Source organism: Rhyacophila brunnea, unplaced genomic scaffold, assembly GCF_057557595.1.
Source record: "Rhyacophila brunnea isolate RB1 unplaced genomic scaffold, BYU_Rbru_1.0 scaffold_3, whole genome shotgun sequence".
Taxonomy (NCBI): domain Eukaryota; kingdom Metazoa; phylum Arthropoda; class Insecta; order Trichoptera; family Rhyacophilidae; genus Rhyacophila; species Rhyacophila brunnea.
Genome location: NW_028232965.1, coordinates 15,201,251 through 15,228,006, shown reverse-complemented (window position 1 = coordinate 15,228,006; position 26,756 = coordinate 15,201,251). Strand labels below are relative to the sequence as shown.

The 26,756-nt window shown below is 33.7% G+C and overlaps 1 protein-coding gene across 7 annotated transcripts in view; it reads left to right on the top strand.

The window, feature by feature from the left end:
• The window catches only part of LOC147067947 (Ig-like and fibronectin type-III domain-containing protein 2), a 277,069-nt gene extending 250,952 nt beyond the window's left edge, over positions 1-26,117 (top strand). For 2 of the 7 annotated variants that reach the window (XM_085952843.1, XM_085952844.1), the window contains exons 6-28: positions 105-330; positions 1,212-1,384; positions 2,675-2,999; positions 5,862-6,015; positions 6,254-6,414; positions 6,976-7,192; positions 8,046-8,171; positions 8,859-9,039; positions 10,069-10,215; positions 11,040-11,215; positions 12,556-12,694; positions 12,778-12,910; positions 13,152-13,344; positions 13,948-14,053; positions 14,145-14,285; positions 15,303-15,481; positions 15,760-16,051; positions 17,430-17,634; positions 18,443-18,615; positions 19,735-19,910; positions 20,139-20,177; positions 21,269-21,352; positions 22,916-26,117. In XM_085952843.1, the coding sequence (XP_085808969.1) occupies positions 105-330; positions 1,212-1,384; positions 2,675-2,999; positions 5,862-6,015; positions 6,254-6,414; positions 6,976-7,192; positions 8,046-8,171; positions 8,859-9,039; positions 10,069-10,215; positions 11,040-11,215; positions 12,556-12,694; positions 12,778-12,910; positions 13,152-13,344; positions 13,948-14,053; positions 14,145-14,285; positions 15,303-15,481; positions 15,760-16,051; positions 17,430-17,634; positions 18,443-18,615; positions 19,735-19,910; positions 20,139-20,177; positions 21,269-21,352; positions 22,916-23,101 (3,932 nt within the window). In that variant the 3' untranslated portion in view covers positions 23,102-26,117. Of the gene's footprint in view, positions 1-104; positions 331-1,211; positions 1,385-2,674; positions 3,000-5,861; positions 6,016-6,253; positions 6,415-6,975; positions 7,193-8,045; positions 8,172-8,858; positions 9,040-10,068; positions 10,216-11,039; positions 11,216-12,555; positions 12,695-12,777; positions 12,911-13,151; positions 13,345-13,926; positions 14,054-14,144; positions 14,286-15,302; positions 15,482-15,759; positions 16,052-17,429; positions 17,635-18,442; positions 18,616-19,734; positions 19,911-20,138; positions 20,178-21,268; positions 21,353-22,915 lie in introns of all 7 variants that reach the window. The other 5 variants (XM_085952841.1, XM_085952842.1, XM_085952846.1 and 2 more) reach the window with 3 other exon arrangements.
• The last annotated feature ends 639 nt before the right edge of the window (positions 26,118-26,756 follow it).

Genomic DNA, 26,756 nt, shown 5'->3' with positions numbered 1-26,756 from the left:
TTAATGGTATTAAAATTTACTTTTGCCACGCGCGGCGGCCAAACACATTTTTTTTTAAATAAATATTTATGTTGATATGCTCAATGCATTTTCGATTGTTTCAGTATTGCCGCGCGGATTAGTCCCTCCTGAGTCGAATAAGGGGGGCGATTCGTACTCAGAACACTTTGGGGATCCGTTTGCCGGAAAAGTGCACAACTACACAGACTGTTGCGCGGCGAACAATGTTTCGGTGAACTGTCTCGGCTACTGCAACATCCAGTCGATACTTGACGGAAACACCGGCCAGGATCCGGAGAGCTGCGAGAGCGATTTTCCTTCGATCGTCAGGTAACTTTTCAATTACATTTTTTTGAATATACAACATGTCAATCATGTTTTATTACCAACAATATCGTTGGTCTCATCAAATCTAAAAACAGTCTCAGTAAATTAATATTCTAACCAAGTAATTATCTTTCGGGCGAAGCGAAGTGATTCTTAATTGAGTTAGCATTTACTTGGTAGAATTCCATTTTAAAAGAAATGAAAATATAATTAATATTAAATTCTACAGGTAAACCTGTAGAATTTAATATTACTTATATTTTCATTTCTTTCGAAGTGATTCTGCCTGCAGTGACATCTGGTGACGGAATTATGAAATAGGTACTAAGTTTACAGAAAATTTACATTTTCATTAATCAACTAGGTTGAAGTTTTTACGTGGTACCTCTAGGTACTATGTAAAAAGAGTTTTGGATAATTCAAATTGTATGTATTTTTTATTTGATTTAAAAAACTTTTTTGAAAATAGTAAAACAAGTCAATAATTCGCGATATTGGTATCAAAATACTTGTAAAAATGAGCTCTTGCCGGTTTTGTACAGAAACAATTCGAAAAAAATAAATTAGATACCTTGAGAGCCAAAAAACCTATATGAAATTTTACAAACTTTCAAACAAAACCAGTTTTGTACAGATCCATTTCGAATTGTTTCCATTTAAAACTTGCGATTGATCATACGTCAATTAAGAATAGATAAATAATTCTTACATGTATCATTTTAAAACTTCTTCTTTTAAAAATCTTGTGTATTGTAAAATATTCAAAATATTAAAAAATGATATTCTCAAAACTACGTTTTTGAGTTGTTACTGTTTAATACTGGGTCATCGATATATTATCCCATACCGTACCTTAAAAACAATAATTTCTTATTTCTTTTCAGGTGTATGGCTGATGGAAGGAATCATGTTCCTTGCTGTATTCAGGAAAAGGTACCTGATATCTGTCAAGATGTGTGCAGGGGAGAATACACTGTAATCACTGATAATATAAAAACTCATTTCTCATGCACTGCATACACTGAATTGACTCTGGCATGTGTCGTTGAAGGCATAGGTGAGAATTCATTTTTTTTATTTAATAATATTATATATATTTTTTTAACAATTTTAATCTATTATAGTCTTATATAACTCCAGCGGTAGCAATGAATTTTGTGTTTGTGCACATTATTTATTATCAATGGTTATTGATCTGTTATTATTGTGATGGCTGAATGGTAAAGTGTTATAATGTCATGGATACCGTATTATTATTTTTTCAATGTAAGTACCTATGCTTGGAACCAGAGTATGGACCTAATATACTTGAGCAAGTGACTAACATCCATTTCTCGTAAAAACAAAAATCTGTTAATTGGTACTACCTCCACTCTGTGGAGGCCAATATGATCGTCTTCGAATCGAACATGCTGGTGTAATATGTAATTATTTATTAAATATAAATGCACTAACGACATCTGTTAGTGTAACTTATAATTATGTACTTCTATTGTGGTATCCATTACTCTTTTTAGATTTCAATTTGCATGTGGTATCATGGCGATAAGTAAAAATACTTGTGTGTAATAATAAATTAAAGCAGATAATCATTCAATAAAATTTATTTATTTCATGTAAATTACAAATTATTATACACACATACTCCGGAAGCACCTTAGAAAAATATAGGTGCCAGTCGAAACTGAAACCCACATCCAGGCAACTCAGAAATAATGGGAACTGAAATACCTAACGGGTAAGGAGTAGCAGGTAACCGATCTCGAGTAAGGAATAATCCGGGATAAACTTCAACACATGTCAAGAATACATCATACGTCGAATACTGACAACTGCTCTCGGTTTATGCATTGACGCTCATTTAATATTGGTGTATTACACACACTATTTCATGTGCATAATGTGTGTTTCATTTACGTAGGACACTCACACATTCAAAATCCTGCATCAAAATGTAGTGTATTGAATATTGCCTACTGGAATCCTATTTATTATCTGTTCTGTGCCCACATTCCGTCAAATTCTGACCAATGTTTTGGTTCAAATCCCGCCCAGCACCAAAAGTTTTTTTTTCAAGATTTTTTCTAATGAGTGTGTTCAACGCTCGTAATTAATTCGTTGAATAAAAAACAATTTAATTTACAAATTATTAACTCAAAACACTTATCAAGACTCACATTTCCACCAGTAATAAGTGAATAAAAATACATAACCAAATAAAGATCTTTTCTAACTTTTAAGCTTCCATAAATATTTAACAGTCATCGAATAACAGATATTTCTTTGCAGTTGATTTATATCATTTGTAATATATAGTAATAATGTAGTCGTATTATTTTTTCACAAGAGCTTCTACCCAGCCCACCAGAAGACGTCGAAGTAGAGGCATTGACTGAGAAATCACTGAAAGTGTCATGGGGACATTCAACGGCCAACCATGCCAGCATCACATCCTACCATGTAACATTCAAAACCATTCGTACATTCGATGCCCATCTCATAGACACATCCAAGACGTCCAGTCCCACCCAGAGTCCGGAAACTAACGAGGTAGTTGTTCCGTCTGAAAAAAATTCAACTACCGTCAGTGACCTCATTCCTTTCACCATGTATGAGATTTCAGTGACTGCTGTCAATAGCCATGGATCCAGTTTGCCAAGCTATTCCATCAGGTATATCCTTCATCTATTTGATTTTAGCCTTATATTGAATTACATACGAGGGTGGGTCAATAAGTCCTTAGAAAAGCCGACAGGTGGCGCGACTAGTACTGTAAGCGGTTTGTTTTCATGCAGCGGCACTACCGATTCAGTATGCTGCGAAGTTTCAATCAGATTGGTCGGGTTGTTGTGTGTTTCTCGTACATTTAAAAAAAAAATTTGCTTGTTTACAAAAATGGAGAAAATTGAGTTTAGAGCTGTTATTAAACATTTTAATATAAAAGGGTTAACAGCAAAGGAAATAAAAAATGAGTTGGATTTAGTTCACGGCATATCTGCTCCTTCACTTGCAACTATTTATAACTGGTTAAATGAATTTAAACGTGGTCGTACATCAACAAAGGATGAACCACGCTCAGGACGTCCTGTAGAGGTGACTACACCAGAAATGATCAATAAAATCCACGATATGGTGTTAAGTGACCGAAGATTAAAGTTGAGTGAGATAATTGAGGTTACAGGGATCTCAAAAGGTAGCGTCATTTCTATTTTACATGACAAATTGGGCATGAAAAAAATTTCTGCAAGATGGGTGCCGCGTTTGCTCACAGTCGACAATAAACGCAATAGGGTGGTGGCCTCTAAAGCCCTGTTGTCGCTCATGCAACGCAATCCGGATGAATTTTTTCGTCGCTTTGTGACTGTAGATGAAACATGGATACACCACTATACTCCCGAGACGAAAGAACAGTCAAAGCAGTGGATTGCGAAAGGCGAACCATGTCCAAAGAAGGCGAAAACCGTAAAATCAGCTGGTAAGGTTTGGCTACTGTATTTTGGGATGCACGTGGAATTATTTTCGTTGACTATTTGGAAAAAGGAAAAACAATAACAGGGGATTATTATGCATCTTTATTGGACCAGCTAAAAAACAAAATTGAAGAAAAACGGCCTCATTTAAACAGGAAAAAAATCCTCTTTCATCAGGACAATGCCCGTGTTCACACATGTTTACGATGAATGGCTAAAATTGAAGAATTGAAGTTCGAATTGATCGACCACCCACCGTATTCGCCAGATTTAGCCCCAAGTGACTTTTTCCTTTTCCCAAACTTAAAAAAATGGCTAAGTGGACAACGTTTTTTTTCAAATGAAGAAGTCATCGATCGGACAAATGCTTATTTTGAGGACCTTCCGAAAACTTATTTTTCTGACGGTTTAAAAAAAATTGAGAAACGTCTAACCAAGTGTATTGAGCTCCAAGGAGATTATGTTGAGAAATAAAAAAAAAATACAAAAATAAAAACTGTTTTAATGCTTTTTTCTAAGGAATTATTGACCCACCCTCGTATCTGCCCACAAACAAATTATACAATTGTTTTTAAACTTTTTCACCTACACAAAACAAAAAAAAAACATTTATTTGAAACTCAAAGCAGGTCCACACTAGTTTGTAGCAAATGCTTTGTTTGCAAACAGTTTTTATGCATTTACTTATTTGTTTGCAAGCAAATGTTGATAGTGTAGATCTGTAATGTAAATGCATAATAGTTCAGACTCGGTATCTACTGATACCAAATACAACCCCTCGCGACGAGTCGTCACCGATTCCATATCAGGAACCTTACATAAAACAACGCCTACCGTCCCGTAAAATGACCAGCCCTGCAAATGTTCACGACCTATGTAAATGCTAAATAATATTATTATCGGAAAACGCATTTGTCAGAGTTAGACGACGCGCATTCGAGGGTTGGGTGGTATTATACCTGATATGGCTAATACAGAGGCCACTTACAGACCCTAAGTGAAAGTCCCGTTAGTTAGCCAAATCCTCCCTTTGCCCCTCGCCCGCATCCTACGAGCGGGAAGACGCATTTTGAAAAATCGTGCAGTCTGGAATTCACCCTGGAGGTAGAAAGATAATCACGGAGCTGGTAGACCCCACACGAGTGTCTGTTGCCCACGTAACGGATGCATCATCACAAAGTAAACTCCACCCGTTTCAATTTTATAAACCAGTATACCTCCGTAGTGTTCTCGTGTGAAAAATTAATCGAACGAAAGTTAGCCTACCTTAATAAAAGTGAATACCTACCGTGAGATCGACCCCTAAAATAACGTCAATGTCGGGCCTAATCTAAGATTCATTTAAATGAAACCGAAGTAACAAGACCAATGCTTGTCCATACCTAATTGCAATAAAACATAGTTCTGCGCGGAATTATACAATAAACCTCTGTGTTATTAATTTGTGCCCGTTATATTACAATGTCTCTCACTCACCAAAACATCAAAAATGCCCGATTGAAGGACTCCACACCACACACTTGAGTTCTAAAAGGTTATTACTGCATAATCCTTTTTAATGTTGTATTCCATCAAAAAACCTATCAACATTTTTAGCATATGGTTCTAATCATGACCCTCACAAGGAGGGCTGACAAGGCTCTAGCCTAGGGGCCCGGCGTGATTGGTCGACCAGATAAGTGAGATATACGCAGATCACAAATAGTATAAAAAGGACGCATGTTGCGCTATTTTACTTAACAACTAATAACATTTTAAAATATGTGGTCGTGCAATGGAATTTTTTATTGTTGTGTGTGGATACTCGACAACTCCATAATTCAAGTGGATGTATTAAAAAATCACTAAAAATACACTGAATACCCTTAATTTTACCTCTTGGAAAACGCTTCTGTAGAGCGTCACACTGCCTTTACCTTAGCGATAGATAAGGTGGCCTGCTTCAGGACATGGGAGCTATGATCCTAATCAAATAGAACAAATTTAATAATTGCTTCTAATAATTCTAATCTACCTATTTTAATGTATGATTATTGGCAAATGTAATTTATTTTCCATTTACAGATCACTTACCCTGAATCCTGGAAAGGCAAAATCTGGAAAAGTCGCTGATCCACCAAAACTCCCAGATATTGCCAAATGCTGCATTGAAAAGGGAGTCACGCACACTTCTTGTGTTGACAAACTCTGTAATCCAATCACAGCTGGACAGGCTAAGGTATTTATTATCTTCAAGAGTAAACTTTCAAATGGTGTCAATCAATACTATACTTATTATTTTCACCAAGTTCAGGTTGTTTCCTGACCATTTAATTAATAATAATATTTAATAAACTTGGACTTATCAACATAATATGTAGTTTCATGTGGAATATGCGTCAAATCCATTAATTTACCTAAAACATGAAAATTATTTCATCTTTTCTATGTAATAAGCAGATATAAAACTATTACAGGTAACAGATTTGATGATCTGCGCTCCCTGGGCGGCTGATACATTCAAATGCCTGATCAATGGTAAAGACCACACTCCTTGCTGCAAAAGGCGTCAACTTCCGGAACTATGCCAAGGACTCTGTTCAGGAAATGTTACCACACTTGATTTCAATTATTTTAAGTAAGTAATATAAACATGTTGACCTCATCAACTATACATCCACCAACATAAATTGTCCACTGAGTGAGGGTGCCACATGCTAAAATTTTGAGAGATTCAATACTTTTTTACTGTGTTGAGCTTAGTTCCAAATTCGAATACCTGATAATTTATGATGGTATATCTATACAGGTTAAAGAAAAATCCTCAGGAAATTTTCAGCCTAATTTGTGAGAAAGATAATATGTGGCAGCATCGCTATAACCATGAATGTCTAAAATTTTTCAAGATTCAGTGTTTCCAATGGGTTAAACGTAATATTACAGACATAAAACAACTTTTTCCAAGAGGTTGACCATCTTTGAGCCTGAGGGAAGATAGAGACCTCGTAGCCCGCGGCGTCGATGGCTGGATGGACTGGACAATGACCATCGAGTTCATGGTGTCAGCATTCGACACAATAATGTGCAAACTACAGAGATCAGAAGTAGTTTGCTTGTGAAAGTGAGATCTTATTCCTGGATATCGAGCTATGATGACGTACCTATTTGAATTATTTATAATTGTTTTCTTTCTCTTCAGATGTTTACGGTATATGTCCGATTACACAAACTGCCTGATGCAGGGCTATGGTGTTCTCCCGGGATCTCCAACCAGAGTGCACGTCACAAATATTGCCACAGAATATGCCATCGTGCACTGGTCTGCCCCGCTGGTGCTAGGCGATACTGTACAGCATTATAATATTCGCTATAAGAAGTTCTTCAACGAAGACAGCGAATATGCTTTCGTTGAAAAGGTTATTTGAATTATTGCCATTTATCATTAGAAAAAATAATTATATGAATCGACATCATAGTAGTGACAATTTAAATACCTACTCTAGTAATATTACGTAAAATTACCAACATAGAGGGTTACCATAACTAAAAAACTGTTCCAATCAAATTTTAATAATTGGGTATAATAATGGGAGCTAGGTAGAAGAGGGGTTTAATTAAATACAATTTAAAAGTTTTCCTGTGACAGTGTTTTTAGAAATCTTGATTTATTATATTTACCATATCACGAAAAATCATTCTAATTTAACAACTACAGGTGCCACTTTAGTGGTCAAAATAATATAAACATACCGATGCGCCATATATACATATATATACATAAAAAATATAGTATCATTATGCTTAAACGCATTTTCTTAAGTACATGTCTTAGGTACATGAATGCCTGAGGCTCTGGCCCCCTTGTGAAATTGTAGTCTATGCGATAAGCCACCATTGAGTGATGAAAATATACAACAATGGTTATGTTGGTGAAATCTTTATTGTATTTTTATGCTTTTATGGATGTTTAACAGTACATTTTTGAAAATTATGCGTATTTTTAAGATGCTACTACTTTCTGACAGTCTCATCTTCTTTTTAGGAATCTACCACTGTCAATAAGGCATATCGATTATATGTTTAAGAAAAAAAACAATTAAACTATAATTTCCTGATTGCCACCAAAAACAAGGTCGAATCTATTTGGATTCAGGGTGAAGACTAAACGGATTCATTGTATGACTAATAAACATTCTGTTATTTTCTTTTAGTCCCATTTAGTATGCTTTGCAGAGAAAATGGCAATTTACCTTTAACTTTTATTTCCAGGTTCATTCACCATTCATATTGGAAGATTTGGAATCCAATACTAACTATGAGTTTTATATAGAAGCGGTCAATGCTCATGGTGTAGGAGAAGCTTCATTTAGTTTGATATTCCAGACACAAAGTAAGGTAAATAAAAATTATGACTAAAATGGACAGTAAAAAATATCTACATAACATACCTCTCAGTATTAAATTAATTGTACAATAGAATAAGTCGTATTGTACCGATGTGGCAAACTATCAATAAAGATAATAATATAACTACAGTGAAATTTCGACTTTACATTCCAGAATTCATGTTTTCCTTTAAAATCAAAAGGTAATCAAGAGGTAATAAACTGCAAACATTGAAATTTTAAGTTGCATACACATAAGCGTATTTCTTTTATTAATTACACTTGCCGTTTCCAAAGCCAAGTTTACAGCGTAGTTGATTAGGATACTGATACATAATATGCACATTCTTTTTTATAGACATGGCCGCAGTGTACAATCTTTTACTTTTTTTTCTTTAGCCACGGTTTTAGCCATAGCACACGGTATTTTTTGTCATTCTCCGTTTTGGCCCGAATAATAGCGTGCTCGCTCATTTAAAACCAATGACGTAACGCACTCGGCCGGTTGCGATTGGTCAGAAATCTGTGACTGGACACAGATATTATAAAAATCATTATTTTTTTTTCTTATTGTTTACTTACTTACTTCACCCTGTCACGTATTTTGATTAATGAGAATCTAACATTCTTAAATCTTTTGTAGGTATTTCTGTAAGTAATTAAAAAAAATGCTAATTTAATTAAAAACTATTTTCAGGTAGTTGAAGAAGAAATAGAAAAATCTCTCACGTATAATGTGACGGAATGCTGTTCCGAGGTGGGTGTGTCTGCAGTCTGCATGCCGCTGTGTTCATATGATGCCAATATGTCGGACATCAAGCACCTCGCCATGATGTGCCTTCCTGATTTCCACAAGCTCTTGAGATGTGGAGCGGGTGGTCAGTATTACTAGTAAAACCTATGAAGTTCATTTTATTTGTGCACACGTGTGGGCCGATATGCGTCTGCGCAGTAGAGCGATAGTGGCGGCCTCCCGGTAAAAAAACGAACTACTCAATATGTCCTGTCAAAATAGTACCAAAAATGTTGGTTTCAACTCGCTAGCTTGTTGGCTTCTGTGCGAGTGGAAAGTTTTGTGTGTCATCATCACAATTGCACCAGCTGACTCGACCGCTTTTAAACTCGCCAACAAGCAGCTTGTAAAGTAGATCAATGTTATCGAGGCATAAAGCAGTATTGTAAAAAAAGGAACCGATTATCATGATCAAATTGGAGAAATATATATAAAAAATACATATATTGGTTTGAACAGTCATTTCGGATTGACACTCCTCTCAATGAACTAAAATACAGTCCTCATCATGCCCATATTGACCTACGGATCTGAGTGCTGGACCTCATTAAAAAAGAAGAGCTGAATACCTTTAAAAAGTAAATATTGAAAAGGGTTTTCAGAGATGTATGCGATGAAGATGGCATGTAACGAGGAGTATAATAATTATGAACAATACGTTGTACAACGATCCCTTCCTTGTCGAACATGTGAAAATGACGCCTCTCCATTAAACAGATAGAGAGTTTGGAAGACACTAGACTGCGGTGGTTAGACTGTGTAGAAAGAGACACAGAATCTCCGATTCTGGCAGTGGTGAGAGTTTGAGGTAGATGAAGAAGAGAGAAGATGTTTCCTGGAGGAACCATTTTAGTAGTTAAACTCGATAGTGTCACATTATAGCCAAATTTTATAGCATGTCACTTACCGAAACAAATGTTTTATCTTTTGTTTATAATGAGAGTATCTATAAATAATAAAATACTATAATTACTCAAATTTTATATTACATTTGTTACGTCAATAATTTAATTGTAATACCTCATGTCGAACAATCCATGGTGGGAAGTGACAAGCCATCTTGTGGGTACTATAGTACAATTTATATCATGTTTCTTTGTTGTGTGCTTCTTAGGCAGGAACCACGGAGGATGCTGTGCAAGGCGCGGTGTATCAGCCGCTTGTCAACCACTCTGTACTGGGGTGATTGTGGGTTCATTAGTAACTACAGTCAAAAACTGTATTTCGTTTATTGGAAACATCGTTCAGTGCTTTGAAGAAGGTATTTCGTCAAGATCTAATTCAATCTTACTAAAACTTGAATATTATTAAATTAGTCGCTATCGTGAATAAGACTGAAGTTATATAATTTATTCATAGGAAAAATGAGCTATGATTGCAACACTAAATTCGAGAGAAGTTTTAACAGTAGTTATGTAATAATAATTATGTTAGCATTTACTTGCTACTGTGTTACGCGCGGCTTATGTCATGGGTCCCAGGTTCGAATCCTGGGTCTGGGAAGTACACATATTGTTTTTTAATTTGTGTATGAGTCAGAGTATGGTCCTAATAGGTTGATCAAGTGGCTAACATCCATTTCTCGTAAAAACAAAATCTGTTAATACAAAACCTCCACTCTGTAGAGGTCCATATGATCTTATTTGGATCGGACATGGTACATGGACATGGATAGTTGATAGCTACTTCAATTATAACATCATTATCAAGACAAATTAACTTAAGTACCTACACTTATGAATTGTTATGGCACATATACGTTTATTCTTCTCATTACTATTGTGTTGTCATTTCAAACAATACAAACTACCATTTTTACTTAATACTTATGTCGGAGGAACCTTTCATGGCAGCTGCTTACTTAGAACTGAGCAACAAAGTTTACGCATGGTTAAGTTCCATCCATAGTCTTGCTAATTATTTGCTAAGCGTACTTTCATAAGAGTAGTCCTCCAAGGATATACACATTGATTTCTTTTTTTCCCTATGGAAATATTGTGCATGAGTACTAAGTGTCACTTCTAGAATATGCCCTCAGAGACTTATTCTAGATATTATCTTAGATCTATCTTTTCAATATTGCAGGAACTGGATTGTTACCTGCCCCAATAGGAGAGTTACATGCAACAAAGGTGACAGACAGTAGTATAACGATTCAATGGTCAGCCCCCGTAGATGGTGCTAATGTCACCGGATATATTGTTCATTACCAAAAAACAAATAGCACAAATGTTCATGAAACTCCGTTAAATCTGGAAAACGTAAGAATTAAATCAACTTTATTATTTATATTTATCAATTACTATCGAACCTATATCAGAATCACAATGATCAAAAAGTGTACATTAGTTTACACGTGCATGGATTTTCTGGTGACAGTACGTATTATCGCGGCCATAACAAAAAAATACATGTGTAAACATGTATTATCCTGCTAGTTGGCATGCATTAATCAAAAAAGTTTGGAAGCTTCTGAATTTTCACGCGACAGTTGGCATTTGTTTGATATCTGCGCCTGCGCAGTAAAACGATAGTGGCGAATGTGCCGGAAAAAAACGAACTGCGCAAAACTGATTTTCACAACTGTCAAATAGAACCATAAAATGACAACATTGCGTTTCGCTTACTCTTTACCTTTTTACTGCCGGTAGGTGTATGTATGGCGGTACCTTATACGCCGCGAATTTTATTGCAAAAATAAAAATCAATTTACGTTTTAAGTGGTAAAAAAGAATTCTGTTTCAATTCTGAGTATGTGACGATATTTCCAATATATGTCGTGTGTTCAACATAAAAAATTAAAAAAAAGCGTTAAAATAATTTATTTACATTAGTAAAATTCCATTTAAAGCGGGACGTCCAAAGACGTCATTTTTGTATGAGCGGGGTTCCGTTCACGGAAAATTTCACATCTTAAGACGTCATTGGCAGCCAACCCAATGAGATTGGTGAGACAGTCAGCACTTTTACGTATAAAGAGTTTGTATTGTGATAGTTTAAAATACACACTATTGGTGAAAGTAAATCTATGCACGTGTACAGGCGCTATAACTTTCATAAAAATTAACTTTTAATAAAAACAATGCAAACTAGTACGTAGCATAGATCGATTAAAAACGAGGTAACCTTTAGTAGGTATGCCATTTCCATTGATTCAGAATCGGCAGTGCGACTTTCATACCGAGTCTTTTACGTCACCACGATGATTTCTGGAACTAAATCCCTCCCCCGTATTTACTTTCACAGCTACTAAATTCCCCGTGCTCGTAATTCAGTATATGTTCAATATCGTGTGAAGCTTTATTTACATTAAAATGCCTAAATCGTTGCAGAAGCAGACAATGAGCATTATTTCGAATGTAGAAGTATTGCGAGGAGAAGAAACAGAAAAGAAAGCTTTTAATTCCTCTCAATAGTGCCAGAGATAGAGTATCTACTATGATAAGTTAACACGCAAAGAGCACGTGACGTAATAGGGTCAGCACATGCAACACTGTGACGTAGAAAAATTCATATAGAAGTTGATCTGTATTTATAAAACTTAATCTCTGAATATAAATTAAGAAATTGTTGAAAATAAATATATATTATTCTTTTATAGCAATTAAATGTAACAGAGACGGTTGCTGAACTCAAAGACTTGGAGGTTGGTGGAATGTACAGCATTTTTGTTGTAGCGGTTAATTCACTCGGAACGTCTCTCCCGTCAAGTGTATTGATTATCAACAACACGCACCTAGGTGGGTATTGTATAAAATTATCAATCTATTTTCAATAAATGCTCAGAGAATCTTGATTAATCAGTTGGGTGGTTTTGATGCAGATGTCGGAGAAGGAGTGATGAGTGTCACGTCTCCTCCGCATTCTTTAGGAGTAGCAGAACACTCGGCCACGTGGGTCACAATATCGTGGCAACCTCCGGAGTTCAGTCACCCGCAAGAAATATTAACATACACGTAATTATTATTAATCACTATTATTCTAAATTTCCATTCAATTTACTTGTGTTATGTAATCTCCATATCAATAAAGAATCCATAATTCATACATTAGCAACTAAAAAGCATTTTCTGAATAACATTAATTTTAGAAAATTGTCATACATATAGATCGTCCCAAGATCCACAGGAGGTCTTTAAACCACAAATTGGTAGCGGATGAAATGAATAATTTAAAAATAAATTTGGTGCTTTTCAGATTACACCACAAGTCAACAGGAAAGGAAGCCTTTGACAAAGTGGAAGTGTCAGTTACTAGTCATTCTTTGGAACATCTCACTCCTAACACGCAATACATCATATTTGTGACGGCCAATTCATCTCATGGAGTGAGCCTCCCTTCAGAAACTCTCATTGCTTGGACAGATCCTGCCTATCCAGCGTTTGTTGAGGTGCGTTCAAATTATTATGAGTGTATTATACTGTATTACAGCTGCGGATTATTACAGGCAGAGAGCTATAAGTGGGATTTTATTTCTAGAGAATAGTGTCATAAATGATAACAAGCAATTCTTACGTGGTCGAAATTCTAACGAATGTATTTACTTTAAGAGATTTTACTATTACATACAACAAAATTCATTTATAATATGATTTAATGAAAAAAGGTCCATGCACTGCTCGCTGGAACATTGTCGTTCAGGATTCTTGTACACTATTTAGTTAAGGTGATAGGAAACACTGTAAAATAAGAATTCAAAACAAAAAAATTCATACATATTTTGGTCAAATTAACCCCAAACAAATACTATTTCACATCACATACCTACCTTGACGATGTATCATTGTGTTTGGTCTACCTCATTCCTTGTCATCATTTTTTTTTCTCTGCATAATTTAGAACTGATTGTTGCCTTTCATCATTTCTTTCATTACTGGCAGTCTAATGATGATTATTTTCCAGATACTTTCAATAATTGTAATAGTATCTTTATAAACCTTCCTGAAGGAATGTGTACATAACTGAAATGCAGAACATTTATTTGGGGTTCCAGCCGCCCACCGTCCATCCGATCAACCTCGTCATGGAAGGGTCCAGCATGACCATTCTCTGCATCGCTAACGGAACACCGATGCCCACTATCTCACTCTATATATCAGGTAACTATATAAGCATCAATTATAATGTTTTTTTAACAATCATAGATAAAATGTATTTATTATTGTAAAATGTAACTTGTATTTTATTCAGGGCGGCTTGTAAGACAAGAAACTACAAGACACATGGTGACAGTCATCAACAATGTCACAAGAGACATGGATCAGATTTCGTGCTATGCTGACAACGGTTACGGGACACCGATGCAAGCGTCCAGGAAAATTACCATCTCACGTAAATGCATTTTAATTATATAATCAATAAATATCAAGATTCTCTTTGAAATTAAATTACATATACGTCATCAATAAATAATTACAAGATAAAAAGAACTTTTTGTTGAATTTTTCGTTGAATTATTATGCTCAATATGCTCAAACTTGTACTTGATATGAAGTAAATAAAAAATAAACGAGCAAACAAATATAGAATACTGAAATGTCATTTTGATTTCCATAGTAACGCACGTATATATTAATAATTTAGTTGCTAGGACCACCCTCTTAGCAACCAATAATAGTCTTTTACTTTTTACGGATTTTTCTGAAATAACTTTCCATACAAATCAGAATTGAAAATGAATTCAATTCTGCTTGAAGATGGCTAAAGGTATTAAAAGAATGCATTGGCATCGTGTTCTGATATATTCTAGAAGTTTCAAATCTCTAGCTAGTCGGGAAGTTAGTTAAAAATCGATTGCATGATTTGTACTGGACAAACAAGAATACGAGCTAATAAAAACGTTGTAATAAGAAACGTTGTAATAAAATACTATTATGATTTGGACACAAAGATAATTTTTATTGATTGACTTACACTTCTTTGGCTGGTTAACTGATTAATTTATTGGTTATATAGGTTATCAACAATTTTTTAATCAATATAACGATTGGAATTATATTACCGGGAACTTATTTTCAACTTTATTTGATTCCGTTGACATAACCATTGGAATGGCGTGTGTAGTAAACTTTGATTGTAAAAATAGCAAAATTATGTAAGATACATCTACCCTCAAATGGCAAGTTTTCAGCCAATTAGGCAACACTCTATTCCATCCAATAGTACCACAAGCTCTAATACGATTTTGAAGCAATAAATATTTCAGTAATATAAATGCTATTGTAAAAAGTCTCCATGTTGTTGAGTCATCGAATAGTAGTTATTGTTATGGTTAGTATTTTAGACAACTAATGCTGTTTTTATTAGTCTCCCGCACACTTAATAATGATGAGTTTATTTCTACTCAAGATGTACCCACGATACAAGCCAGCGGAATCACGATGGCAGCTCCTGAGGAATCGGTAGCATTAGAATGCCGAGTGGCCGCTCTGCCCAGACCGCAAATGGCTTTCTGGAGGGATCCCGATGGCAGAATTCCAGTTATTCAAGGACCTAAATATGATATCAAAGTCATTCCAGATAATGATGTGAGTACAGGAAAATATATAAAAATTCACCAAATCTCTTTTACTTATTATTAGTGCTATTTTTCAGTCTGAATATACTGTAACATTACTCCAGCAGCTCCTTTTGCTCAGAATGCTCCAATATCTTTTATTTTATTTACAAGCATTACATATTTTTGTTCTTATAAATTTTATAAGTCTACCAATTTATATTTTTTGAAGTGAATACGTTTTAGGTGTCCATATTAATGATCCTAATTGTGCATTGACAATTTTAAAAAATGTTGTATTTCTTTTAGGATGAAACCAAATACATCATGAGACTGACAATCAATACGATATCAGAAAGTGAAGAGGGCGACTACTTTTGCCATGCTGAAAACGCATTCGGCTCGGCCATTCAACCAGTTTCCGTAAGAATCCGCAATTTCGCTGCATCCCACAACGTCACTCAGTGCTGCATTGAACAAAATGTGACATCAGGATGTATGGATGCGTGCAGTTTCTACTTGGATATTGATGCGGTCATCGACAAGCCTGAATGCATTGGGGACTTTGATAAGTTGATGAAATGTGCCGCTGATGGTTCAGGTAAATATTTTACTATTATTCTTAATGATATTAAGCCTTGTATTCATTGGTAGAGTTAGTGGTAGAAAAATTACTATCCAAAACACTCTACTCGACTGGATTTGATAGAGGACACGTTCACATGCAAATTAAAAAAATATAGGAAAAGTTGAATTATCGAAGAATCGAATTTCTCTCTTGCTCATTCAAGTGTATAGATCTACCATCGTAAGTTGGCGGCCGGTCGAATTTGAAACTAAAATTGTCTATCGAGGATAAATTTGTTACAAATGCCATTTAATTTTACAACATGTTTGGATAGCATAATATTTGTACAGAAATCTACTACCAATAAAAAATTATAAATTACCATTTTTTTGTTAGTTATGGTAATATTCTCAATGTCATACTAGCGCCCTCCCTAATCCTGGGGCGAATCCTGGGTCTGGCAAGTACAAAAATTGTTTTTCAATTTGTGTGTGTCAGGGTATGGACCTAATAGGTTGAGCAAGTGGCTGACATCCATTTCTCGTAAAAAACAAAATCTGTCAATACAAACCTCCACTCTGTGGAGGCCCATATGATCCTATCAGGATCGGACATGGTCGGGGGAAAAAAAAAAAAAAAAAAAAAAAAGAAAGATCTATAATTATCATCATTCATTTTTAAAACACGTGACAATGAAACAAAACAAAAAATAACCGAACACATAGTGTCATCACGAACAGTGCTACTAGATCGTGGAAATCGATGGTGGGGGAAGGCGAGTAGCAGAGTTACTATCCCACCATGCAATCTTACTCTACTCTACCATTTACGTTTTCGCTGGTAGAATTAGGAGGATAGCTAATACTTGCCGAAGTACTCTATTGCTAACTCAACCAGTAAAAAAGAGGCTAAATGAATTAATGGTAGAGGAATACTTTTACTGTATTATAAAACTCAAATGTCAATTTTTGATACAAATAGATTGATAATGATTACAAGGTGAATAAAATATTATGCGGTGTATATAATTTTCATATACAGTGAATACCAAGTGATACCTACATAGGTATTAACAAATATCATTTTCAATGATGTATCTACTGTAGGTACGTTTTCTTTTTGAAACTTTATTTTACTGTATAAATTTTTTTGTTTATTTTTCCTTTTTCTCTCTTGCTAGTTATATTATTTGTTATAATCTAAATCTCATTTTGTGAATGTCCTGAATTTTGATTTGATATGTCCACAATGTTTTGTTTTCTTAAATAAATAAATAAAAATAAATTACCACCAATTATGTAAATGCTGAAACAAAATCTCTCAAAATAATTTTAAAGCCATATTGTCATATTGCCATAAAGCCACATTGAGAAACACTGTTTTACAGTATGTATTGTTTATGTTTTTTTAGATCATAGAACATGCTGTGCAGGGTGGGGAGTGCCAAGGAGATGTCTGGATTGGTGCCGCGGTGAACCACTCCTCAGCGCTCGTCACTGTGTCCTCACGTACACCCGCCAAATCGTCGGCTGCTTTCATGACGGAAGGGATAAGCTACCAGGACCGCCACAGAATGTGCATTTATCAACAGTAGATAACCATTCTGTCAAAATAAGGTCATTTTTGTTGCACATGTTATCTAAGCCATCGGTGCACAACCTGCGGCATTCGATACTTACCAATTTATTCTGATGCTTCCACTAAATAAAATATGAAAAAAAATCGTAGCATTTCTTAATAATTTTCTAGACTATATTTTTTGAAACATGGTAAAATGCATTCATCTATCTTTAAAGATTATTGGTATACAATAATCATGCCATATATACGATGTAGTTATTTTTCCCTTAGTGTATAGCTTGGGCGGTGCATAACATGCAATAATGATGAATGTGCATCCAACTGTGACTTTAAAATATTAACAGTTTTTTTCATTTTTTCTGCTTCAAAGAAAACATTCATGATTAAAGACACCCAAAATTTGAGCAGCATTGACATGTTAATAAACAGACGCTCTCTCGCGATTGGTCCATCAAAAAGAAATAACTTGCTTCTATGCCTCCATCAAGCTAGCAACTAAAAATATTTCATTAAAAATTTTCCTATGACTAGACTCGGAAGAGAATGTCATTTTCTGCGACCTTGTATTCTGTGCAGTGAATAATTCAAAAACAGATAAACTGACATAATGATAAAAGAGTTGTGCATCACTGATCGAAACAATTGAGCATTTTACTCTAGTTAAAATATCTTGTCTTCTAATAATCATATTATTAATTTTTCAATGTTGGATTGAGTCATCAACATCATCAGGAACACAACAATTCGATGTGGATCCTGGCTTCCTCCAACAACTCTCTCCACCTGACCGCATCCATAATGGCTAGTTTCTAGAATAATAAATATATTTTTTAATTATTGCAGTTGGGATCCACCGGTGAAAAATCCACACACTGTAAAAGTCTACCGAGTTTTCTGGCGTCCGGCTGGTGACAAGACTCCCGAAAAGATCGATACTATTGAAACTGAGTTAACTCTTACTGATCTCAAGGATGGAGTATCATATGAATGCGTAGTGAAAGCTGGAAACCGATTAGGTAATATCTTGGGAGTACTTCTCTTCTTAATTAAACAGCTGTTGAATCCACTACTACATCACGGAAAGATGTGTATACAATTTTCATATTGACAATGCTTTTTTTTCCGGGGATACTCTCATGCTCATCTTTTAGAAGTGATTTTTAATTTAATAAACTGTTTTTTTTATTCAACGAATAAGACACAAGATTTGAGAATGTAACATTCTATGTATTGATTATACATAATATGAAGACATCTCATGCATATACACAGAAGAAAAAACAATTTTGTTGGAAAAAATACGACACCCGACGGGACTTGAATCTGCTGGATTCGCGCCAGTATGCTTTTCCAATTAATCTACGAGCATCCCTAGTTAAAGTCGTCGTAATTAACTAAGCAACTGGCGCGAATCCAGCATATACAGGTTCAAGTCCAGTCGGGTGTCGTATTATTTTTCTCTACAATGATTTTTTTCTAGTGTGTATGCATGAGATGTTTTCAAATTGTGATTTTTAATATAGGTATATGCAAATTATTATGGCTGGCTATAATCTGTAGCCGAGAATGGAGAACAATACAAAAGTTTTACTTCTGTCTATGTATTTTTTTAATACATTTCATTTTATAAAACTGATAGTGATCATTTGTTTATAATTTTTTTTTATATCAAAAATTATCTTTCACCCCACTATTAAAATATTTAATGTTTTTGAAGCTTTAAAATACAAGGAAACATCCTTTCTTCTAAATAAAATGAAATCCAAATTTATTCATAAGAGAATTTTTCTTCAACTTTTTCACCATTGTTATTCTATGGAAAATTCATATTGATTAAATTTAATAACCAATAGCAAGAAAATATTGAAAGAATTTCCAAACGAAATAAAATAACATTCAATTGTTGATTCTTTCTTATTCTTATTAAATACTACTTCTTCAATAAGTGCCATATTATACAATACCAGATGCTCGGTAATAATATTTTTATCAACCATTACTCCAGCAGTTTTTCGATGCCGTCGAGAGAAACGTTTTTGTCTATACGCTTCAAATTTGCTTAGTGGTAGTTGAGTCGTAGTTATGGGATGATGTATTTACAATTCTTTAATAAAATGTGTTATTCTGTCATCTAGGTACCTCAACATTGACAGAGCCCATTAAATTCACAATGGGCGATAAGTTTATAACGTCAACGTCTTCGGTGGACGGCGACTCTTCTCATGCGGGTGTAGCGGTTGGAATAGCACTGGCGTGCATTTTTGTGGCAGCCATTATGATCCTTGCAGTATGGCTAATTAGGAATAAGAAAGTAAGTTCAGATTTAAAATACAGACCACAATCCCACAGTAGAACTTCGATTATGACCATAAAGTTTGTTTTGATTTCATCTAATCGTTGAACATCAATATTTGTGGTTCATAGTTGTATCTGCAGCGCGACATTGGCATTTGATTTTTCATTATTTGATTTAATCGAGTTTCTTCTCTTTAATTATTATCATAGTTATTTTGTAACCTAATTGCTTTTTTTCTTTAAGGGGACTATTACGTGGAATCAATTCATCAGAAATACGAAGGTGAGAGAGGTTTGGTTGCATGCATTCATTTTCAAAACGCACCCCAATCTCAAAAATCCTTAAGGGTTGAATATAAAGAATTTGGGGTATCTTTAGGTTCTAAACCAAACAGTCTGTAGGCTTTCTAAGAACCCTAGAAATCAAAATTTTATGTAAAATGTAATACTATAAAAATATATTATTGTCATTTTTAAATTGAGATTAAGACATTTTTTGATACATTAATTATTCTTTTTTCAACACATGTTTAATTCAATCCTTATCCAACAACATATAATAAATATATTCGGTAAACTTTTCATTAGAGTTTGCAATTGACTCGTAACTTTGGAAAAAATGTAACATTTTAAATTCTGTATTTGCCACAATATATGTATTTTATGATAAGAAACAACAGGGCATCATAGTGACAATATTTATATATTTTTTCTATAAAGTCTACAGATTGTTACAGGCTTAACTCCCAAAAATACAAAAAAATCTTCATTTCAGCCTTAATACGGCGGCACGTGGGCCCTTAATATACCAGTGGGTCTATTCTATGCTTATCGACCGATAAAGTGATAAAGTGATAAATATTATCAAACTTAGGGTAGGTTTGTATCAAAATATTAGCACTTATTGTAACAATTACACGAAGTTGGTTTTTATTGTTGCAATAAGTGCTATATTTTAACAGCACCTATCTTGCTGCTGTTAAAATATCGCACTTATTGCAACAATAAAAACCAGCTTCGTGTAATTGTTACAATAAGTGCTAATATTTTGATACAAACCTACCCTAAGTTTGATACTATTTATCAATTTAGTGTTCGATAAGTATAGAATAGACCCACATAAGCTGATTACTAATATGATCAGAGTTTTTTTATAACCAAAGAAATACAAAATAACTATTTCGAATTTATCTCTGGTATTTTCCAATGATTTGTATTTGAATACAGCAACTAAAATTACCTGGCACTATCACCTCTCGCTAAACACTGCATGCATCTTCAGGTCGATTACAACAAATCTCAATAATTACATAATATTATTTTCTTCCAGTGTTATGGACATTATTTAATAAAAAACTTGAAATTGTGTTCTAGATGTTGGGTTTCAAATCTCAGGGAGGAGTGGCCTTTGAAAACCCTAGTTACTTAAAAGAAACAAATTCAGAGCCATCAGTAAATGTGAGTACTATACTAATAATAAATCTGCTATGTAAAAATATCGTTGATATAAGCACAACACCAGGAATGAATCATTTATGGAAATGCTCAGAAGAGACAGAAAACCTTGTTACTACATATCGACCGTGTTTAGGAAAGAGGGCGTAACCTACACAGATCAAATTTTACAGGAGAAGCAAAAAACATTCTTTGAATGATTTTGGTTCAATATTAATAAAAAAAAAATAGGCACAGACATTGGGTGCAAGATGGTTGATGATTTGGTGTAATATCTTTTCGATTTACTAATAATTAATGAAGTTATTACTGAAAAATCATTAAAATTGAGGGTAAATGCTTTTTTCCTTAAATTAATACTTAATTAAAGTTCAATTAAAAATTGAATTTAGATAATAAATCGGCATTTGCGGCTTACTTCCTTTTTACAGAACGTGTATTTAATTGTATACATTGTTAATATCTAATAAAAGCACTTTTCAAAAAATCGAGGGTTACGCCCTTTTTCCTAAACACAGTCGATATTATATGTGTCGTTTTGCATAATTTGAATATGATAACTAAGAAACTATTGGTATAATCTGATTTTTTAAAACACCAATCACTGTGTCTTGTCATGTTTAAGGCCCGTTTCAGACGGGACACCGGTGTCGAACTCATGTATAATAAGGAGACCTTAGTATTCAAATAAAGGGGCCTTTGTACTATATTTATGAACGCCCCAGATCTAATGAGTCAACGCGTGTCCGGTACACTTTTCTGTCGGCCGCTACATTCTCAAGCCGCCAATACACTTGTTTTTATTACCGCAGCCAGTTTTATGTTCTAACTATAACGCAAAATTATGCCAACTCATTAGCTCTGGGGCGTTCATAAACGTAATACAAAGGCCCCTTTATTCGAATACAAAGGCCTCCTATATTATATCGAGCGCGACACCGGTGTCCCGTCTGAAACGGGCCTAACAGAACTTACACTGACATTTTATTCTGCAGCATTAGGAATTTAATATGAGGCAAAATACCGCTTATAAAGATAAAATGATTTGCAAATCATCAAAATCCAATGAATATACTCATGGGTTAAATTCATTCAATTTTCTCCTAATTAATATTAAATTTTGTGGTTATTTTCTCGATAATTGACAGTGTAAGATTTAATGGTTTTGAAACAAAGTTTTTTTTTTGTTAATTCAAATATTGCTTCAAAATCACTATAATGGAGTTCTACCACATAAACGCCAGTTCAAATAATTAATTGGTTAGTAAAAAAATGTTCAAGAATACTTTCATTAGGTGATGTTTAATAATTGAGTAGGTTAAAAGCAAAAGGGCTTCTCTCCATCACTTACACACAAATAATGACATAATTTTGAGAGGGTTTTAGGTATATTATAATAATTTTCATTATATCACCTATATAGAGCTACTTTCACCGTTCTTTATTTGGACTAATTTGAACATTATTCAAAGAGTGACTATTATGCATTTCAAAAATAGAGAGTAGCCCTTTAGCGTTTAACCTACTCAATTGAAGTTTAATTCTGAATTATTTAAAATCTTGCAGAACGACGGCCAAGCGGTATCCCAAGACGCATCTGCAACGCCTAGAAATATGGGGATCCCATCAGTCTCGGGCGGAACTGGATGGAGACAGGAATCACTGCAGGTTCCGCAGGAAGTGAACCCTACTTTGTATGAAGAATTGAAACTTGGCCACGACGGAGCGGGTTTCAAGCGGCTCAAACCATAGCCTGTAGTCGTGCACGATGTAACTAAGTTTTAATGGACAATATTTTTGGGCGAACGATATTTTAGATAAATATATTACATTCCCCGAGAACTTTATTACAATATTCTAAGAATAATTATTTTAAGAGAGGCATCAACTGACTATTCATTTTAAGAATTAATATTAAATTCTCAGTCAAATGCATAGTGGATATGAAGATTAAATAAATGTAATATAAACACATTCAACAAAATATATTAATAAATTCTTTCTTTCTCCGAAACTGCTTCTATAAAAAAATGGTTGACCTATAAGACAGCAACAGAAACTAAATGGCGTGATTAAATAAAGTGAAAAAATAGTTTGTATATTTTCTATAAACTCTGAAATTGAAGGATTACGCTGTATGCTATTTTCATAGATATAATATTATTAAGTAAGGGAAGCTGAGATAAAATAAATATTGTGATTTAATACAAAACATGAAGCCTTCTGTCTGCCATTGTCTGGGATGTACGTTTAGCTTTATATTCTAGCTTATATCAAAAAAATTAACTCCTGTCAGATATTTGATTTAAATGTAAAACAGCTCTGCACGAATACTTTCCTATTGCAAAAAAACCGTATTAATATCTTACCGACGCAAATATACTTTGGTAAAGAGTACACAATATCGTATGATGTGTAAAATAATGATTTTTCATTCACTAAATCCGAAGTAATCACAGTTTCTTACTGTTATTTTTGTACAGACGAATATTCGTCGGATTATTTATTTTTCGAGTGCACGCATAGAGTATGTTTTTGTAATTTTACCATTATACTTACCATGAAACACATGAGAAAATGTGTACCGCTTGTAAAGCTGGGCCACTGAGACCACTGAACAAAAAAGAGTCATATTTTACTTTATTCACTATAGATGTTTGCTATACAAAAAGTGTTCTCGAAATATTATAATTTTGTGGCGTATCACCAGAGCTTACTAACATCAAATTAGTTAATGTACATCAAAAGTTTTGGCAGCGTTATGGGGTGACCGTAGTGTAGGTTATCTTATCTATGTAGGCCTAGGGTGTAGGCATCATGTTTTCAGAAGTACCTTTGTATATTGTAACCTACATAACATTGATGTGTAGAAAATATGATTAAAACTGTAACCAAATAGAAAAAAAAAGTTATACAAAAAGTGGTATTAAGGTAGTGATTAATGATAACGAATATAAAAAAAATCCTGAGATAGATTAAGAGTGGCCATATATGAATATATGAATAATATTAAATTGTCATTTTTCTAAATAAATGTGCCTTCAAAAAAATTCATAGGTAACTGTAATATTATAATCAGTTTGAAGTAAATATTATACTACCCATAGTTGTAAACATTTATCATTAAAATACGTACCTATTGAGTGAAATACTTGGCCAGATATTGATTAATAAAGAAACCATTAAATGCTTTATGTAAATATTATATAATTAATTCAACATATTAATCCTTTGCACTTATAAAATATACCTCTTGTATAATAAGTAATAATCTGTCCTTTCAACCTGTCTTTCCTTATACACTATTATTGGAAGAGCTTTTTCACTGCACTGTCATTGACAATCTAAATTCTAAACTAAACTAAAGTAATTATTGTGAAATAAAAAAAAATTAACACAGTGAAAATTTATACAACCCAAATAAGAGCATTAAAAACTAACTAGTGCAAAGGTTTAATTGCTAAAATTGAAAATGCATTTTCACAAAATTTCACTGACAAAGTATTCAATCAAATTCGAAAATGGAACAGTAAAACCTCGATGTGATGGACTAATTCGGGCGAGGGGGTACGCATTCACACTGAAGTTTCTCACATAAGAAAAATAGTCGTTAAAAAATCGACAACTTAATAACTTTACCCATTTTTAGTTATTGTTTAAACAATGTTCTTAAAAACAAAACAAATTTTTTTTTAAATCCTACAGAAAGTCACGCCACGCAAAAAAAAACTCATGTTGCAAATATTGTGTACGAGCGTTGACTCACAACACACAGACCGAAAATTTTGTCTGTCAGCAAAATCGTCGTTTTACTGTACCTATTTTTTCTTTAGATCTTATAAACGTAGAAAATGATTATCTACTGTTGACCGAGCTTGCTTCTTGATATTAAATTCAATATTATGGCAGATTTGTAGACAACCATATAGATCTTTATTCTCGGCTTTCAATCTCCCAATTGTGGTAAAAACCTCGTTGAGAATGAAGATGTTAATGGACCAATTTTAGATTCATTTACATTTTAGTTCTACACGTTTCTTCTATGGTACATTTTTCTTAACGAGTTTGAATATCTTATGAATTTCATGCTTTTAGTGATTTCATGAAAATCGAATCCGAATGCTTGTTTATCCCCTCTGGTAAACGGTCCACATTACGTCAATTGACATCACTTCAGTCACAAAAATCACAGTCACAAAATTAAAATCACAAAAAGCCAGTCCAAAAACTATTTAAAATATCTAAAACTTTATTAGATTAAAATGTCAAAGTACCATTTTTTTATTTAATATCAAAAGAGAAAGTTCATAATAATTGTTTTATACTTCAAACATTCCTAGATCAACCACCACATTTATTATTTCAACATAAACTTACTTAATTTCAACATCAATAATATAATAAGTGCTTTGCATTGAGAGAAAGTAATGAAACTTTCACTAAATGTATTTAGGTATAATAGGATAAATACAATTTCACAAATTGACTGTACATACATACTTATGTATTAGTGAAAAATAGGATTGATAAAAATAAGATTGTTTAAAACTCAAAAGATGTTTTTTGATATATTGATTTATTTCATTTTCTAAAAACATTTCAAACATCTTTTTATGATTTTTGATAAACTTATTTTTACATACCTATAGAATAAGCAGTATATTGAGGAAGTTCTTTTATTGAAGTTATTTATGAAAAAATATGTTAGAAATCCAAAATTACTATTGTAAATATCTTCAAATGAAAAAAATAAATATCATTTTACTGCATATTAGTTTTTACTTGCAATGTATAATATAATATGTTCCGACCCATCCTCGTGCGTTAGGAGATTTTGCAAGTTCAACCAAATGAGCGATACCTCGTAAATTCCATGCCTCTTCATCAGTGGCGACCGGTGAGTTATTTTACTGGGAGTTCACTTTTTTCACCTTTTGACTGCCGTAAAAAGGCATTTGCCTTCATCAAAACTTCACCAAAAAATCAAAAAAAAAACTATTGGTTTTTTTAATTTAGTACATTTAAAAGAAATAATAAATAACTCACTATTTATTATTTGTTGTACCTCTAAAAACAGTTTTTCTTGAAAAAAAATGGATTTTAAACTTTAACACAAACTATTTTGTTTTGACCGAATTATTAGTAGTACCGAAATATCTCGTATCTGGCAGTGACCGGGATTTATTGTTCATTTGTATGAGAAATCCATTCTTCTGTTTTTCATCGACACAAATTTTTCAATTACGCGTTTGTTGAAGTCAGGAATCTCTTGTATCATTCTTTTTTCGATACTGAGCATACATAATGCGTTCAATCTTGATTGCGCGATGGTGTTTCTACTAAAACACTTGATCCGTTTGAGTGTGAAAAAACATCTTTCGCTTTCCACTGATGTCATCGGAATAGT